Here is a 19,886-nt window from a genome sequence, read left to right on the forward strand (position 1 = left end):
GTACCTTCATTTGAATAGCCCATACCGTGTAACTGGTAGGGGTAAGCATGGGACTTTAGAACGCATTCGGGTTCCCACTCCCACTCGTCTTCATTGTTTCTTTATCGCCCATCGTTCTTCATCAAACAAAACAAGTTGATCAAACTTCTTTAAACTAAAGAAAAGATAACTAAAACCAACGTTTTATTTTTTTTTATTCCTTTTCTTTTTTTCTCGATTGTATCGTCTGCCCACTAAGGATCCAAGAGCCTTGATTTTTTTCTTTTTTTTAAACAAATATCAACCACACCTTTTTTGCAATCTAACGTGGAGGTGGGGTTTCGATTTTTGCAAATTAATCTAGAACAACTCTTTCAAAACTCCGTTCCTTTGCAAAACGGTTTACGATTCAACACACCAACTGGACGCCGACCTTCAATCACTCGTAGTTGATCACGAGTTTGGTCTAACGCGCTTTATCACCGGAAAAGAACTTGACCGCTTTGATACCAATCAAGAACGAATTAATAACGGAAACACAAACAAGCACACAATATTTAGGGTAAACCTCACGCATTATTATAATCAAGAAACTAGCACAAAACTTGAATACAATAATCCCTCTTACAATTCCACAACTCTAACATGGCTATTTATTTATAGGAAGACCATAACTTGACTAACAAGTAAAGCCCAATTGTAACTCCATAAATCTATTACATTATTAATGAATTTCATAGGCCCAATAGGTCTAACCCGGTCACCTACACGTGACGGACCTAATAAGATAGAAATTTCCAACATCGTGATGCAGCGACGATAAGTTATTGATTTCTAAGCTTGGTTTAAAACTGTTATTGGGCATCGATGTATTCTTATTCTAGGAGAGGGGAAGAACAAAGTTAATCTTACAATAGTATTAAAATGAACTCATTGGTTGTATTTATACATAAAAAAGTATGAAAATGTGGGTTTTGACAGGATCCATCAGCGGATATATGGCGTTGGTGGTGCCCTAGTTTTTTTTTTTTTTTTTTTGTGTAGTCTTAGATTAACAATTTTACAATGTTTTATTGTGAGATTTAAAAAAAAAATCAAAATTAGAGAGTATTTTTCGTGTTTTGTTTGTTGCATTTGGAAGAGCTGAAGGGGGGGGGGGGGGTATTATTATTTACCTTGATTAACATGTTAATCAATTAAAATAATGTCAAATATAATGGTTTTTGTAATCCAGAAAAACAAAGATTTTATCATCATAAAGAAAACAGAGAAGGACAACCATATCTATGCAGCCATAAGGTCCAGAGTGAAAGCATTTGAAACATGGAAATGCAAGATATCTATTTACTATTTTGATAATAATATATAAAGTATATGTGAGCATTGGAGGCTTTTGGTTTGTGGCTAGTATGATGACAATTCAAAAAGAAAAAGCAATAATTATATACCTTTAAATTTTATGTCCTAATTTTAGCTGAATACTCTATGTTAATTGACTAATTATTTTCCGCTATTCGATACTAAGTTTAGATATGTTTAAATAGATATCGTCTAGTTTGAAAAAAATAAGTTAAATTTCGGCTTGTTTACAAATCAAGCAAGCTGGGCTTGACTTGTTTACAGACCAATCTAAACATGTACATGAACGGACCTTAGCCCAGCTCATGAACTTAATTCTCAAAGTAAATTAAGTTTACTTAAAACATATATACCAGCCGAAAACTTCTTGCAAGATACATCTGTGGAAGCAATAAACTGATACCCTTCCATCGAATAACAATCTTCATTAGTCGGAAGTTCTTTCACTATCACCGCAAGCTCCTCATCCAGAGGAGCCCCCCCACCGCCCTCGTGGTAGTACCAAAACGCCGCAAAAGCCGAACAACACGAGAACATATAAGCTTCCGCGTTATCATACACCATAACATCTTGAGCAACCGGACCCATAAGATAATCAAAAATAACCACCACCTGTTTAACCGATGCCGAAAGTGTTGAAAGTAAGTCGTTAAAGGGTTGGCGGAGATGCATGGCGGATTGGAAAGCCGGGATGAGTTGTGTGGGGAACTTGGTGGCGGCGGTGGGGTCGGGTGGTGGTGAAGGGAAGTGAGGGGTGGGGTGGTGGTGGAAATGGATATTGGTGGAGAGTGAAAGTGGGATTCGGGTGTTCGCTATAAAGAAGTGAGATGCTTATTACAATGATGCAATACAATGATGAATTTTGAATTTAGTTTTTGTATCAAACTAATGTTCATTGTATTTGTAGAAATTATGGATATTCTTTATATTAGACGTCTTTTAAAAGCAAAAATATTGAAATTTTGTTTGATAATGAATTATTGATGCTAGCTGTTAATAAAATTTGAAGCAAGGGGGTCTACAAGTAGGAAAAAGAGGCTGTTCGTTTGAAAAGAGTTAGCCAGGTGACACTAAACAATTTTCAAGAGGAGGAATTGGAATTCAGAATTGATTGCTTGACTTATGTCAAAGAGTTTGAGCTTTTAAAATTTCACGTTGTTAAACAAAAGTCATGGGTTTGGTGGGCCATAGACGGTGATGAAAACTCGAAGTACTTCCATTGTGCCCTAAACGCTAATTTAAGTAGTAATCGGCTGAATGGTTTAATGTTAGATGGCGAGTGGATATCGAACCCCGTTGCTCTGAAGGAGTTGTTTTTGGTTTTCTATGAAACAAAAAAAAAATGGAGGAGCCTGCAGAAAATAGGCCAAAATTGGTCTCTTCCAATATCAATCGATCGGATGTTGGGGAAGTGAATTCGTTAATAGTCCATTTACGGTGTTGGAAAATAAGGAGGATGTATGGGATTGTGACAAGGACCGGGTTCCGGGCACGAACGGGTATAATTTTAAGTTCTTGAAACGGGTTTGGGGGTGTTTGCAAGAGGACTTTGTTAATATTTTTGATGAATTCTTCGAGGAAGATTTGTTTAGTTTCGAGTGTATATCATTTTTTATACATTAGTTCCCAAGGTTAAAGACCCTGTTTCTTTAAGTGAGTTCCAATCGTTTAGCTTGATTGGGTACATGAACAAGGCGATCTCAAAGGCGTACGTGGGTACACTTAAAAAGGTGATAGGAGGCTTGATTTCCGAGGAATAGTCAGCTATTATTGCTAATCGTAGCATCTTAGATGGCCTTTAATCCTTAACGAAGTGTTGGCTTGGCTAAATATATCGAAGAAAAAAGGTATGGTTTTCAAAGTCGACATTGATAAAGCCTACGCTTTGTTAAATTGGGGTTCCTTGATTCGTCTTGCAACAAATGAATTTCTTGCGAGATGGCGTAGGTGGGTTTCGAACATTTTATCAGACAGGCATGAGTCGGTTTTGGTAAATGAATCGCCCATTTGGTAACCATTTATCTCTGTTTCTGTTCCTTATTGCTTTGGAAATGCATACAGGGTTGATGAAATGGGCCACTATTAAATTAAAGGACTATTCCACGGGCTTAAACGCCACCCGGAGGGTCCGTTAATTTCAAATTTTTATGTTGGATGATGTGGTATTTCTTAACGAATGGAGTGACGGTAATTCCTTGAATTTATGCAGAATTCTAAGGTGTTTTCACGTTTTATCGAGGCTATGTAGAAATTTGTCAAAATGTCTTGTCTTTGACGCTAGTGTAAAAGCAATTATGGCAAACACACTTTGGTGTAAGGTTGGGGAAATTCCATTTTTCAACTTGGGACTTCAAGTTGGGAGAAACGTGAACGAGATTAATGGCAGGATCCGGTGGTCAAGATGTTTTGGTTGTCATGATGGAGAGCAAAAAATCTATTGTTCGGGGTCGAATTACGGTGTTGAAGTCGGTGCTTAATACCGTACGGGTATACTGTTTCTCATTTTTTTAAGGCTTCGGAGGCAGTCATTGAGAAAGTTGAAAAGTTGAGAAGGTTTTTTCCTTTTTTTTTTCCCAATCTAGGGAGGATCAGAGGAGAAGCTAAAATCAATTGGGTGGCGTCGGATCGATGAATGACTCCTATTGAGTTTGGTTTTTTTTTTTTCTGGCATTGGCCGGTTATGAGATACAAATCTTTCCTTGTTATCTAATTGGTGGGGGTGGGGGTGGGGGGGGGGGGGGTTAAAACAAGAAGAGAAGTATGTGGTTGGCAATCCCCATGAAGAATGGGAGGAGAACGTGGTTTTGGCTGGATAGCTGGGCGGGGTCAGTGCCTTTAGGCACCTGATTTCCTAAGGTTTTTTCCTCGAGATGTCCAAAGATTGTTTGTTAGCTAATAGCCCACTCATGTTGGACTGTTGGATTTGCGGCCAGTGAGAGTGGGTTAGGGAGTCTCGAGTTTGGGTTAGATTGAAGAGTTGAGAGGCCTTCTACAAACTTGCCAAGGGGTTTCACTGATTTATGAGGAAGATTGAGTTCTTTGGTCCGGGTGACGCCTCTGGTATATGTAGCTTGTGGATCTGGTGATTTAGGATTGTTCTGGTTGTGCGTGATGGAAACAGATTGGCTGCGAGCCAATCGATCGAGCAAACACAAAGATATAAACGATAAGAGCAACAAAACTATGATTCCGGTAAACGAATTTTATTATAATGAAGATTACATAACTTTGTCCCACACCGAAGGAGCCCTCCCTTAGGTGGTGGCACAAATACAAAATAGATCGATACAAACAAATAAGGACTAGTTCCTTATTTATAGATTCTTGAGCGGTTCGGTTCAACAAGCTGCCACTCGTGAACTAATACGTGTATTTTCGGAGATACCCATGAAGATTCACGTACACAATTGTCTAGCTTCGCATAATGGATTTAGACCAGATTCTCATACTCCAGCGTTAAGTGCAGAGGTATAGGGGGTCTTTTCACAGGATTCATAACAGTTGGTAAACGCTGGGGTAACAAATGGGTTCATTGCAAGGGAATGCAGACTTCAGGTGCCCATCGTGCAAAATTGCCACCGTGGGTTCTCAAACTGCCTTAGGGTGATAACCACAGGGGTATAAATTACACTTAACTCTTAAAAAAATAGATTTAGAACAAGAACTTACAATACATTCAGAACAATAACATAACACGTACCATTATTAGCATTCGGCACTCATCAAAGATGTCATATCCGTACACAGCTTGTAACGAAAGGAAACGTCATGTTGAATTAACAATAAAAGAGCATTAAAACTGTATACACAAAATTAAGCTTAGATTGCAAAATAACAGACTCCTATATCCTATAACGATGTATTGTACGAAAAAAAACGAGGAATTGTAAAATGACGCAGATATTTTTGTGCGTCTATAACATAAAAAGACATGCAACATTATGGTGCTGCTTGTTTTTTTAGAGGTTAAATGTCTGCAATCTGCGGACCACATCTGCAGGCATCTGTAGCAGAAGAGGTAGACCAAACGTCTGCAGTCTGTAAGAAGAAGACTGTTTATTTTTTAATGTCTGCAATTGCTAAAATAATCTGAAATTTTTAAACAAGCTGAAATTTAAATAAAAAAGTCCTCAAGCATCAAAATGTAAATAATAGCTAAACAACATTTGTTAATTTAGTATAATAGATCAAATATAAAATATTAAATTGATAAATTGAGTTTGATGTGCAGCTCTTATCTGTTGTGAAATATCAAATAGTTTTGACTTACCCCTTTAATAAAGTAAAGTCAACATACTAGTACTAAGAAATGAGTAAAGTAGTAACAATTCAATAAGAAAACACCAAAATAATAAAATAATGAACTCATCTTCTTCATTTGCCTAGCCCTCCCAACTAGAGGTGCACAAACCGGTTTTTTTAAAAAAACCGGTTCGGTTATTAACCGGACCGGTTTTTTTTGGCCCGGAAAAAAACCGGTTCGGTTAATAACCGGACCGGTTAATAACCGGTTTTTTTCTGTCAAAACCCTAACCGGTCTAACCGGTTAGGACCGGTTTAGAAACCGGTTAGAACCGGTTAATAAACCGGTTTTTTTATTAACCGGTTTTTTTTATTAACCGGTTTTTTTTATTAACCGGTTTTTTTTTTTTTTTTAAATTTCGCGGTTTCAAATACGAATATTTTTTTTTTATATTTTGTACTTAATGAAGACCATTATTTTTTCACAGTATAAACAAACCGGTAACTACAAGGCAAACCGGTAACTACAAGGCAAAACGGACTGACCGAAGCCATTCTTTGCTTTCGTTGTTAGGGTTCTTTGCTTGGAAGATGAGTATGAGTGTGTGTTGATGAATGTGTTTTCAACAAACCAAAGATTAAAAACACATAACTTTCATTTATAGTTTTTACATTAAAAATACAAACATTAAATCGTTATCGCATATTCGTAACTCAAAAATACAAACATTAAATCATTAACACTGAAGAAATCTCTGCCAAGAACTGTTGTTCATGATTTAACTCAAAAATACAAACATTAAATCGTGAACTAGCAGATGCTCCTGTTGTTCCCAATCGCAGTTTGTTCATGATTTGCATCCATGTTTGCTGTTTCTTTAACTAAATTAGAAAAATCCAAATCAACAAGTAAATAAGAGCACATATTAGGAAAAAGAATGCTTAGACACGATTACATGAACAACTTGCTGTTTCTTACTCATGATTTGCCTCCATGTTTGCTGTTTCTTTAACTAATTTTATTCGCTACCCGATCCCGAGCTATTTCTTAGGTAATCGTCGTACGCGGCTTCTTCATCGGTCATTGGTTGAGTGTGTCCTTCATTGACCTCGTCTTCATACAAGCCCGCTTCATACTCCATTTCCCCCTCGAGTGAGCGTTGATGTTGTGTCCTATCTAAAGAGTCCAAGTAATCCTTGTAGCAAATCGACATCTCTATAGCTGGTGCAGTGAGTCGAGTCCTCCTAATCGATATAACCCTGCCAGAAACAGAAAAAGCAGACTCCGAAGCTACCGTGGAAGCTTGGACCGTTAGTAAATCTTTGGCCATGGCGGCGAGGATCGGAAATAAGAGCGTATAATCGAGTATGAAATAAACGAGTACGAGTATGAAATAAACGACTACGAAATAAGAGCGTATGGAGTGGTAATGTGGTATAATTGAGTGTGAGATAACAAAATAATCGCGTATGAAATAAACGTTTAGAGCTAGTAGAGTTGTATAATCGAGTGTGAGCTAACCTACCCAACCTAAACTATATATAGTTGTTTGTGGGGGTAAAATGTTAAAAAAACGGCTAGAAATCAAGAAAAAACGGGCAAAAAAGGACCCAAACGGTCATATGGCCGTTTTATAACGGTCAAAAACCGGTTAACCTAAAAACCGGTTAAGGTTAACCGGTTTTTGACCGTTAACCGGTTAACCGGTTTTTTAATAACCGGTTTTTAAATTTAATCGGTTTTTTTACTAACCGGTTCAATAACCGGTTTTTGTCCACGAATGAGTAACCGAAGTACTAACCGGCGGTTCAATAACCGGTCTAACCGGTTTTTTAATAACCGGTTTTCGGTTAAACCGACCAAACCGGTTCTATAACCGGTTTTTTTGAACACCTCTACTCCCAACCACGTTACCTGATTGGAAAAAAAATCCAAAGAAACAGTTGCACTTTCACAACTCTCTTCTCTTCATCTAAACTATTCTAACTATTAATTACCCAGGGTGGGCACTAGCTAAGCATTGACCCATTATACACTAACGTGTACCCACAAACATGGTACTCCGGAAGTCGGACGGTGAGCACCGCGCCACCCTATCCAAGCCCTAAATCCACCCCTCGTCAGGTGACCCCCTACCCTCCCCTAATTTGCTGATGAGCGGGGAGGCGGAGGAGCAGCAGTGGCAGGCTTGGGTGTGCTGCGACGGCGGCATGGAGCTGTGTGGTGGCCAGTGGAATCGGAGGTGGATGGGCAGGTGTTGACAGGAGGTTAGGGTGGAAGAAGGGGTTGTATGTTTCTAAGTTTTCAGAATGAGATGAATGAAATTAAAGATGAGAAGATGTCAGGAGATGTGAGAAGTAGCTGGTCCATGTTTGCGCGAGAAGAGGGCGCGCATACCTTGTTTAATGAAATGTCTTTCAAAAAACAAATAATCTGCAGACCCAAACGTCTGCGTGTGGTCTACGCGGCGCAGACAAAAGAGGCCAGGAAGAGCTTCTCAAAAAAAAAACAAACACCCCCTATATCACCAATAGATGGTCAGGTACAAGTACAACTTAATACCCTTAACCCAGAATCCCCACTTCATATTTTGGTTACATATTAATGTTACACTCATCTTGATTTTTGTAGAACTATGTTTAGGGGTTATGAATTGCTTCAAGCTTATAATATAAAGGAATGTATTATGTATTTAGGTGTAGGAAATAATAGTGTGTGGTGTTATTAAAAAGAAAAGTCTATTTCAACAAGTTCACTATGATGTTTATGGCGGCTCCGGTTCACATAACTTTTGACAAACAATTTTTTGAAATACATAATTATTGAGTGGAAATACGTCGAAGGTCGTTTATATCAAAATATCCAAAACATTCGACGCAATTTATCTTGAGACATGCGCCACAAATGAATCCAATTCCACCCTCGCAATCCCACCATCCATCATAGACCGCCGAACCCTATCACCAAGCTCCGCCGCCCTTTTCCTCATCTCTACTCCTTCATCCGACACCATCAACCTCGTAACCACCTCTTTAACAACCTTCAAACTCACCAACTCTTTCCTTTGCGTCCAATCCCTCACATACATCCCAACATTCAACACTTTCGTTAACAACATAGCGTTGCGTGGCTGATCTGAATGCATCGGCCACGCTGCCACGGGCACACCCATGGTAACGCTCTCCATGCACGAGTTCCACCCACAGTGACTCATAAACCCTCCAGTGGCCCGGTGGCCTAGGATCTCCAATTGTGGGACCCAGTCCACCACCACCAACCCATGCTCCCCTACCTGCTCTTTAAACCCACCTGGAAGCTCTATCTTCCGGATCTCACATTCAAATATATCTCCTTTATCGGCATCCCTCAACACCCAAATGAATTTTTGCTTGCTTTCCTGCAAACCTAAAGCTATTTCTTGAATTTGTTCATTACTGATGGATGTTGTGGTCCCGAATGAAATGTAAAGAACTGAGTCAGGTGCTTGTTTCTCAAGCCAGTCGAATAATATATGACGTTTAGGATTTGGATCGCTTGTGATCTCAACCGGGTTGAAAGGGCCAAGAGCCCAAAGCTTTTGTGTATCTTGATAATCGACTTGTTCGATTAGATCAATGTATTTGCCTTCGATAACCCTACTTGCATCAAAAATAGTACCTGCGAGTTACTTTTACTCATTAGGTCAATATGGGCGGATAGTTTAGAACACAAGCCAAGTTTAGTTTGTTAAAAGCTTGCTCGAATTCTTTTCGTTTACAAACCAAGTCAGCTTACCTCAGATAGTTTAGAACACAAGCCAAGCTCGATTTGAGTCGTTTGTAAACAGAGCCGGCCAGCTGAACTTGACTCCAAATACTTTACTCTAACTTTATTATAAATATATATAAAGTATATGTGAGCATTGGAGGCTTTTGGTTTGTGGCTGGTATGATGACAATTAGAAAAAAAACAATGATTATATACCTTTAAAACTTATGTCCTAATTTTAGCTGAATACTCTATGTTAATTGACTAATTATTTTCCACTATTCAACACTAATTAAGTTTAGATATTGTTTATAAATCAAGCAAGCTAGGCTCAACTTGTTTACAAACCAATCTAAACATGTACATGAACGGACAGTCGGACCTTAGCCCAGCTCATGAACAGTACTCCTATGATTGATTACCATATCAACTTCTTAATTAAAGTAAATTAAGTTTACCAGCCGAAAACTTCTTGCAAGATACATCTGTGGAAGCAATAAACTGATACCCTTCCATCGAATAACAATCTTCATTAGTCGGAAGTTCTTTCAATATCCCCGCAAGCTCCTCATCCAGAGGAGCCCCCCCACCGGCCTCGTGGTAGTACCAAAACCCCGCAAAAGCCGAACAACACGAGAACATATAAGCTTCCACGTTAGCATATAAAATAACATCTTGAACAACCGGTCCCATAAGATAGTCAAAAATAACCACCACACGTTTAACCAATGGCGTAAGTGTTGAAAGTAAGTCGTTAAAGGGTTGTCGGAGATGCATGGCGGATTGGAAAGCCGGGATGAGTTGTGTGGGGAACTTGGTGGCGGCGGTGGGGTCGGGTGGTGGTGAAGGGAAGTGAGGGGTGGGGTGGTGGTGGAAATGGATATTGGTGGAGAGTGAAAGTGGGATTCGGGTGTTCGCTTGGCGGCCGTGGGTGGTGGTGGTGATGACGTGGACGGGGATGTTGTAGGCAGCAATGAGGCGGGAGAGGTGGAGGAGCTGGTTGAGATGGCCTTGTGCCGGGAAAGGGACGACGACTACGGCTATGTTGGGTTGGTCAACGGCCGCCATGGTAGAAAACAAGACTTAGAAATGGTAGTTGGATCGGGTTAGAAATTGTGGTTGAATGCAAAGAAGTCATACGTTTATTACAATGATGCGATAATGACTTTTTGAACTTTAGTACGTTTTTGTATTAATGTTAATTAAACTGATCATCTTTCTATTTGTAAAACATGTAACAATAATAATATGCATGGATTTTCTTTTCTGACATCTCGAAAACATAAATGTAATTTAATTTGGTTAGTTAATAATCAGTACTTACATGCAAACATTAATTTGGTCCCGCGTAATTTAAAAGTATGAAGTTCCTATGAGGCTATGATGTATGGTTAAAAGCTAAACCAATGGGGTGAAAGGGTGAAGAATGATTTTGATTTGGCACTCAAATGTTGAGAAACACATCTGGTCAAACCACGCTTGCTATTTGTTAGTGAGGATATTTTAGTAATTTCACATTAACTTTTAACATAAATAATTACTTTAGCTAATGAATTGGATCGAAATTGCAACTTTCAGAAACTTGAAGGTGGCCATACGTAAAAAAACATTTGGATGGAAATGACAAGAAAAATCAAACTATATGACGGAAATAACGTTTTGCCCTCCTATTAGTTATATTCTTGTGTTAAAAGATAAAATAATTTATAAAAAACCAAATATGTTATTAGATTAAAAGTAAAGTTGATCCATTAGCTTAATCACATAATATTTACTATGACCCGATTGAAGAACCTAAAAGGAAAAATTGACCCCCTTTGGTAATCGGTTAACCATGGTTAACCATTTGTAGTTCTTAGTAACCAGTTACATTAATCATTTGAAGTCAAGACATTTACATTAATTTATAATTGGTTAACATTGGTTAATAATATAGACCCAAAATCAAAAAACTTGTGTACCTAAAGTGCATGACATTGTAATCGGTTAACGTTGGTCAATAAATTCCAAAACGTTGATAAGAAAAAAAAACTGAAATTGGCCTACAGGAACACAATTTCAATATAGAAAACTCTAAATATAAAGACAACGGAGTATAATAATAAAAACAAGATAAAATGCAAAAGATAAGAAGCCACAAAATTACATTAACAACTTTCGCCATAACAAAAACTCGAAGCATAAGACGAAGACTAGAAACTGGATTTTGAAAAGAAAGCACGCAGATTAGAACAATGAACACATAAAATGAACTATTTGCCTAGTAGGTGTAGCCATATTTACAAAAGTTAACATACCAAGTACACCAGATAGGTCTATAAAATAGGGAAGAAAGTTAAAACAAATAAACAAGCATATGAATTAATATGAAACAAATATAATAAAACACTGGGACCGATTATGCCCAAACACAAATTTTATGTAGACAAAAGTTGTTCATTTATATAAGGAACTAGCTTATTGATCCGTGTACGACACGGGTGGAAATATAAAAATCGTCAAGTAAATATATATACAATTTCAAACGACTAATTATTTTTTAACATATTTTTTGAAACAACATGATTTTTAATTGGAATTCATATTCATACGCAAACAAAGTACTTAAATTCATAAACTTACAAAAAATGACTTTATATAGTATAATGTCTACGAAGAAAATTTAAAACTTTAAAACATAAACTTCATAAACTTTAAAAATTAATATTAATATAAAACAAACAGACTTCACTAACATTATTCTGGAAAGCAAACAAATCAGAAAATAAGCATCCAGGAAAGATTCCCGATAAGCATCCAAGAATGATTCGGGCTTCTTTTATTCCTGGACCGGGTACACAGTTGACGACATGAACATTCATATACCAATCTAACAAACATAGTGACTAACTGACTACGAAAACTGATTTTACATTTCATGTGAAAAGTCCTGCACTCTCATAAACTGAAGCACATTTAAAGCTCATTTAAGAACCAGAACCAAATCTAAATCTTTTTAAAATGACATGTTTTGACCAGAATCAAATCGTTACGCTTTTAGAATGACCCATTTAAACACGAACCAAATCGTTATCTTTTAAATTAACCTGGTATGACCAGAACCAAATCAATGCGATTTTAAAAAGACCCATTGAAACCAGAATGAAATCGATGCCTTTTTATATTGACTCGTTGATCCGAACTAAACTGATACCCTTTTAACATGACCCGTTTTGATCCAAGCCAAAGCAAATCAAAAAATATTTCTTAAATGACCCATTTTCATAAATGAAAATAATAACACACTTGCAGATTAAGAAGAAAATGAAGGGTAACACATACAACGTTCTTAACTTTTGAAATCCTTTCTATCAAATGCGAATTCATTATTAGTGGCTGTGAAGATTCAAAAAAAAATATAAAGCTTCAATAACTTCAAAACACTTGAAAGTTGAAACCCATGTGAACCTTTCACTTATTTTGTGAACCCTTCATATTATTTCATTTTCAATATATACTAAAACCAAACACTGAACAAACTAAAAAAATTGAAATGAAACTAAATTGAAAACAAAACTAAAACCGAAAACCTAAATAAAACCAAATACCAATAAAACTAAAACAAAACCGAAATGAAACTGAAAAACTAAAACCGATAAATCTGAAAGCGAACCAAAAACAAAAATTGTAAAAACCGAAACAAAAAATGAATAAAGTTAAACCCGTCTAAAACGAAACTGAAACGAATCAGATTTATAAAAACTAAAACCGAACAAAAACAAAACCCGAAATGAAACCAAAATAAAAATAACTACCATGAAACTTTGAAAAGAAAAACATAATAGTTTTTAATTTATATTGAATTATATATTGAATGTGATTAAGTTGAATGTAATTTAATTTAATTTTGAATTATTTTATTAGTAAGAAATTATGAGAATAAATGTTATTTTTGGAAATAGTTATTGTTTTAATAGTATAGTAGATAATACTTAAGGCCAAAACATTAATTTGGTACCGTATTAATTTAATTCTTGTTTCAAAAATAAAATAATGAATAAAGTATAATTTGCTTCCCTGTAGTAAATAAACATGAACTACTTGAGACCGTGTTTTTAAAATTTGGCCCCTTAGCTCCTATCCTTTGCTTTTATTTCTTCACTTTTTGTCCGACCCATTAACCCTGTTAACTTTAATCGTCAAAATATTGAGGGGCTTGAGCGAAATCATCTTTTTTCACACAAACATTAAAACCCTATACTAATAGCTGTTGTCCTGTACTTCGCCTTTGTTCATCAAATGCGTCCCTCAAAAATCAAGAGCCACCGATGAATACCACCGGGAAAATTAAGAGCCCTTGTTCAACCTTGGCATCACTCTCATCTTATATAACATCGTCACCGGACTTCTACTCGTTATCTCGATGTCCTCCCAACCTATAAAATTCACCGCCTTTGTCGCTATTTCAGAAGCTCCACTCCTCACAGCATCACAATTTGCTATATCAGACCTTTGCACTTGGAATTCAACAATTAATCATAGAGTAGAATTCACAGCTCTGAAAGAAACAAGAATAGCAACCACAAATCAGAGATACAAAATCCAATTACTAAGCGGCGCCACCTGCAAACGGCACCACCTACAACCACCGGTTATCGATGTAACTTCTTAATTTTTTAGCGTTCACTTTAACGTGAGATTGACGGTGGAACGCATAGTGAAGGGTAAAGGACAGGGGCTTAATGAGTTAATTTGTAAAAATAGGGTTACAAATTGTTTCCAGTCATTTATCATAGTGACACAAATTGTAATTTTCTCAAAATAATTTATAAAGAAGAGTAAAGTGTCATTTTAGTCCCTTGACGTTTTTGAATCTTGCCATTTTCGCCCATGTCACTAACCTCGTTGACTTTAACGTTAATTCATGGGTATATCTATCTTTTTACCTATTTGGATGAAAGTGACAATTATAACCAAACCTCACGAACGATTTTATAAAATGCATATAACATATTTAACCATTTCAATATACTTTATTAGTATTTATTTATAAAATGTTTATTTTACTCATATTTTTACTAACAGTATAAAGCTATTTATTTAGCTATTTCTGAACCTTTTCTTGCAAGTGAGGTTAGTAGTGCCCTTGGTTGCATTAAATCATTTTCCTAAATGAACTTCATGTGGGTGGAAAGGTTTGAGGGCACAACACATTTTGGATGCTCTTTCTTGAGATGGGTCTACTATGGCCACTAATTTAATGTGATCTATTACTACATTGGTTAATTTATAGATAGGGGAATGCTCATCGAGTTTGGTATAGTTTGTTGTGTCTGCTCCTCTTACACCGTTCTTAAAACTAGACAATGGGATCCAACCTATTGGAGTAGGTACTCTATGGAGGCGTTTGGTTTCTAAGGTTGGTACGAAGGGTGTTGGTAAAGAGATGACCAAGTATCTCAATGATTTTCATTTTGTAGTTGGTGTCTCGGGTGGCGTAGAGGTCGTATCAAACATTGTCAATAGGGTGTTGAGTGTGTGTCATGCTAATAAGTCTCTTGAAATGCTTTTTTCTAATGCATTTAATATGATAGATATTTCAGTCTTACATCATGAGGTAAAGATAAAAAGCCCTTCTATTTCTTTGTGGTAGAATTCATATACAGGCAACCATCAAAACTGTATCTTAGGGACCACTTCTTTTCGCCTTTGTTTTGCATCCCTTTATAAACTTGATTAGAGACAAGCGTAAGATTCTTTTGCATGCTTGTTATGCCAATGATTTGTTTGTCATTGAAGATTCGGATCAAGGAGGTCGCTTGTGCGTTGGATATTATTAGATTGAAGACAGGTCCAACTTTGGGCCTGAAACTAAATATTAAGAAAACTTTGCTATTTTGGCCCTTTGGGAATGGTCAGAAGTCTTTTGACAGCTTATTCCTTGTAGACATCGGGAGACCATTATTGGGGGTGAAACTTCTTAAAGGTGTTGTTAGCAAAGATGCGGGCCTTATTGGTGGGTTAGCAAAGAAAATAATTGTTAATGCTATTGACTTGATGTGTTTTCTTCCAAAAAAGATGACTCATAGAGTGAGCCAATCTTACTTCAATCATGTACGGTATTGCCAAACTTTTCTTTGACTTGAGGGCGTGCCAACCTATAAACATGAAAGCATCATTGTTCTTTGAAAAATGATTGAGCGTGGCGATTAAGGAATTTATGGTTTGTGGAGGTCGTTTCTTTGGGGATCTATAATGGTAACTTGCTTCCTTACATACTAAGTTTGGGGATTTGCATTTGTATTCAGTAGTAGATGCTTCATCATATGCCTTTGTAACCTTGAGGGCCCAATCTTGTGGCTTTCAGGACCACATCTTACGAGACAGTCGTATATGTTTCATAGATTCTGATTATGTTTGTGCTTTAACTTGTCTTCGTGATACGATTCCAAGCTTCAACTTTAGTGGCTTTACTAATAAGGAGACCGCCCCAGCTAAAGTCCAACATGCATAGGCGAGCGCTCTTTTCATAACATGGAAACACACTTTCACAAGACCGGTAGATAAAAGACTGTTTTTTAGTATCTACGAGCACCACATGCTCTATATTTTTTTCTTGCTATCTCTATAGATGGGTTAGACCAATATATGTCTGATGCTAGACTGTCGCTATCTAGTCAAAAACAAGTAAATCGGTGTTCTAATCACCTAAGCAAGCTAGGGTAAGCAAGGTGTCGAACCACGAGGAGTATGTGGTTCTAATCACCTAAGCAGGCTAGGGTAAGTAAGGTGTCGAACCACGAGGAGTATGTGGTTAGTGTGCAGTGAAACGGATTCCTAACATTATGTAGTAATTCATTTAACATTGCTGATCACACTAGAAATTGTTTGAGTTTAATAACAAGCAAGTAATTAATCAAAGATTTAATCAATAAACAAAGCAAATCACACTCGGGAATTCAAGTAAGCAACTAACAGCAATCTCATGCAACTTAACAGATTATTCATCTTGTGTCAACTACAGACTATCTAACAAGTTAAACCTTAGGCATCCACGATCGCTAACACTGGCACTGGTTATCAAACGGTCCCTGCCAGTGTGACTCAACTAAGGGCAATCGTATGCTTCCTTGAAATTAACTAGTTTATACTGTAACATCTCGGATTTTTCGTATTTGTTTAAACCGATTCGAGAATGTAACTCGGATCTTTTGAACTGATTAAAACTTGTATTTAACTTAGTTTAACTTATTTATAATTTCATAACTTTCAATCATGCCAAATAATCCTTAGAAACATTTAAAATCGCTTAAAACGACTAAAAATCGCATTTTCAGGAACTAAATGGACTAATTTTGTCAATTTTTTCCTATTTTCGATTAAATTAACGAAACTTAAACTCCAAGAAATATTATAGCTAGTCCAATTTCGTTTTCTTGGTGTCCCAGCCAAATTTTGTTAGTTATTGTACTAGATTTTCTCATTAAATAGCTTATTTTGTTTCCTAATTTGTTTTTAGCATCCAAATCGCTTATTTTTTGCATAAATCGAGTAAATTAAGGTCCAAGAAAAGGATTATAACTAAAATACAAGTTCATATTTATAAATTACTGATCATGCACGAAATCTACAACTTATTTCATTGATTTGGTCATTAATATCGTATTTAGTTACTTAAACGAGTAAATCTTCCAAATATGGTTCGTTTTTTATATTCTTATATAAACAAGTCTCATAATATCTGTCACAAACTTTAACTAAACCCTAAGAAGCATTCTCAGCCGTCACCCCTCTCTATGCCTCATAAAATCCTTCAGTTTTTGCATTATTGTTGAATATACAAGCTTGTTCGTTTGACTTTGCTTACGTGTGGACCTTTGACTCATCGTTTCTGTTGATTCTTTCACATTCCGGGTAAGTTGTAAAAATAGAATCATTCATATATATTCCCTAGTAAATAACCTTCAATAAATTTCGGTGGTTGAAGGGTGTTGATTGGTCAAATCGTTTAAAACTCGTTAAATGACAAAATAGTCAACTAGTTTGACTTAACGTTTTCTCATATTTCTGTTCGGATTCAACATTCGGTTCAGAATACTTTTATTCTCGTAAAGAAATTTTAAGGCTACTGACGAAAACCTGACTTCTGACTCGCTGTTCGGATTTTGGTCAGTACCAGCTCGCTTAAATCTTAAAACAAACATAACTTGAATTCTAAACGTCTGTTTGGATTGATTCCAGCGGAAACAAGTTCCTTTTTATTTATATTATCATATCCTAAAATCTTAGATTCTGAATTGTTTATATCGTTTGACATATAGTGGACGACTCACTTATTCATTAACTCGCTTAATCGTGTTTATATTCGTTTGTCATAAATCCAAGGTGAGTTTATCACTCCCCTATTTTACCAAATTTTTTAAACGTTTTGGGGACATATGCGTACCTATCCATATTTCATACTATATATATATATATATATAGGGAGAGGATCAAGAGAAAACTCATCTTTAGAGAGAAAACTAAAAAACTCTAAAAAACTCCTAAAGAATTATTTTTAATTAAAAATAAAAAAATATTTTCAAAATTACATTTTAGCCATTATTCTTATATTTTCTTATATTTCACTCGAAAAATATAAAAAAATAAAAAATAAATAAAAAAAAAACCGCTGTAATGCACATACGTATTACTGTGCGATACCGTTGTATTACACATGTGTGTTACTATGCATTTTTGAGTTTAATAGTTTTTTATTGCATATATTCAATATTTGTGTATTGTACATGTGTAGTAGTGTTGTATTATATGAAAAAAAATAATAATAAAATAAAAGTCGATGTGGTGCATATGTGCGTTAATGTTGTATTACATATACGTACTAATGTGTATTCGATGAGTGTATTAGTCTTATATTGCATATATACAATAGTGTGTATCAAATATGTGCAATAGTGTTGTATTCTATGCAATACAAACACTTTTGCATATATGCAATGCACACTATTACACATGCGCACTACACCGATGAGGTTATCGATAAGCTTTTTTTTTTAACCAATAACAAAATATAAGAATAATGAAAAAAAAAGAAACCTCAAAAAAAATTTAAAAAAAAGTTAAAAATAGTTTTTTAGAAGTTTTTAGGAGTTTTTAAGTTTTATCTTTAAGAGGAGTTTTTACTAGAACCCATCCCTATATATATATATATATCAAACAAATGCATACGTGTAATTGTGAGTGACTTAATAAAATATACGTGTTACATGCTTACTTGTGTTAATATTCATTCACTCGTATATTCGTAGGGGTCCATCATACTCCCATGTATTGGGTTCTCATGCTATTCACCAACGCCCGATTCGCTTGGCAACGGTCTACATAGTTGTTTATGGTTTGATTATATTTACCGCTTTTATCACGTTATGCTTATTTATATTGACATGCAAAACTGGTGATATTCTCACTCAACTTTATGTTGACAAACTCCATTTTCTATGCATATGCAGGTTGCTTGTATTGAAGATTGAAGTTTGGACACGTAGACAAGACCTTAGGATATAATCAAGATAATCATTTTTGAGCTTATATTCATGTATTTAAATTGCTTGTTGTAATTGAATAATGTGTGTATGCTTTGAATAAAATAATTAATTAGATATTGTCACTTTTATATTATGATAGTATCCTCGAGCTGTGAGCAATCGGATCAGCCCCCGCATTTCCGTCTTAGGTTGGGGTGTGACAAATACAATCCTATAAGGAATTATTATAGCAACCGACAAACTTCGTTCTGATCGACAAAAACCTAAACCGACATACTAAAGATACTAAACATCAATACTCATAGATTAACATGAAGACAAATACAATTAGTTGTTCTAGTACAAGAGAAATAAACTGAAAGATTACAAACTATACATCCCGGGTATGACTCGAAGGGTCTAGCCGTGTTTTGGCATCTCTCGGTTTTCAATTATGATGATATGGAACATGTATAAGGCCTTGAGATGATTGGAAGTGATGGTAGGCTGCTCTCCTTCTCTAAAAATGCTCTGGAAACTGAATAATGTCGAGTTAGGTCGTCAAAACGTATTATAAATTAAAACCATAACTTTCCCGACTATGGGACCCATCGCGTAGCGCGTGGTCCCTTCCACTGGTCCATCGCGTAGCGCGATGGACCAAAGTCAACATTTTTATTATAATTAAATGGGCATCGCGTAGCACGATGCCCTATCTTCCACACCCATCGCGTAGCGCGATGGGTGGCTTTAGTCAGCCTCTTCACTTTTCCATCTTGATTCGCGTGTTTGACATTCCGGGTCTTCATCCTGTGCTCGTACAGGTCCAAATTAGTTGCATTAAATACCTGTGACCTGAAACACAATAAACATATATAAAGTACCAAAGTTCTTAAACTAAACAAATAAAACAACTAAATTAACAGACTAAACTATATGCAATTAAACCGAACATCACCCGTGGAGTATCGTACTATCCTTAAGTATTGCCTCATAATTTCTCTTTCTCCGGTTGATGAGATATGCCCTACTTGTTGCAAACAAAGTTGTCTCCG

At 36.1% G+C, this 19,886-nt stretch overlaps 1 protein-coding gene across 1 annotated transcript; it reads right to left on the reverse strand.

Annotated features, from left to right (window-relative positions):
* Positions 1-8,294: 8,294 nt before the first annotated feature.
* LOC143589093 (zeatin O-glucosyltransferase-like) lies at positions 8,295-10,404 on the reverse strand. The gene is made up of 2 exons (XM_077069945.1): positions 9,787-10,404; positions 8,295-9,238 (listed from the first exon to the last, which is right to left on the reverse strand). The coding sequence occupies exons 1-2, from the start codon at positions 10,394-10,396 to the stop codon at positions 8,463-8,465; spliced, it is 1,386 nt and encodes a 461-aa protein (XP_076926060.1). The 5' UTR covers positions 10,397-10,404; the 3' UTR covers positions 8,295-8,462.
* Between the last annotated feature and the right edge of the window lie 9,482 nt (positions 10,405-19,886).

The sequence above is a fragment of the Bidens hawaiensis genome, unplaced genomic scaffold, assembly GCF_021521415.1.
Source record: "Bidens hawaiensis isolate Kalapana, Puna unplaced genomic scaffold, B.hawaiensis_p1.1 tig00037217_1, whole genome shotgun sequence".
In the NCBI taxonomy this organism is placed as follows: domain Eukaryota; kingdom Viridiplantae; phylum Streptophyta; class Magnoliopsida; order Asterales; family Asteraceae; genus Bidens; species Bidens hawaiensis.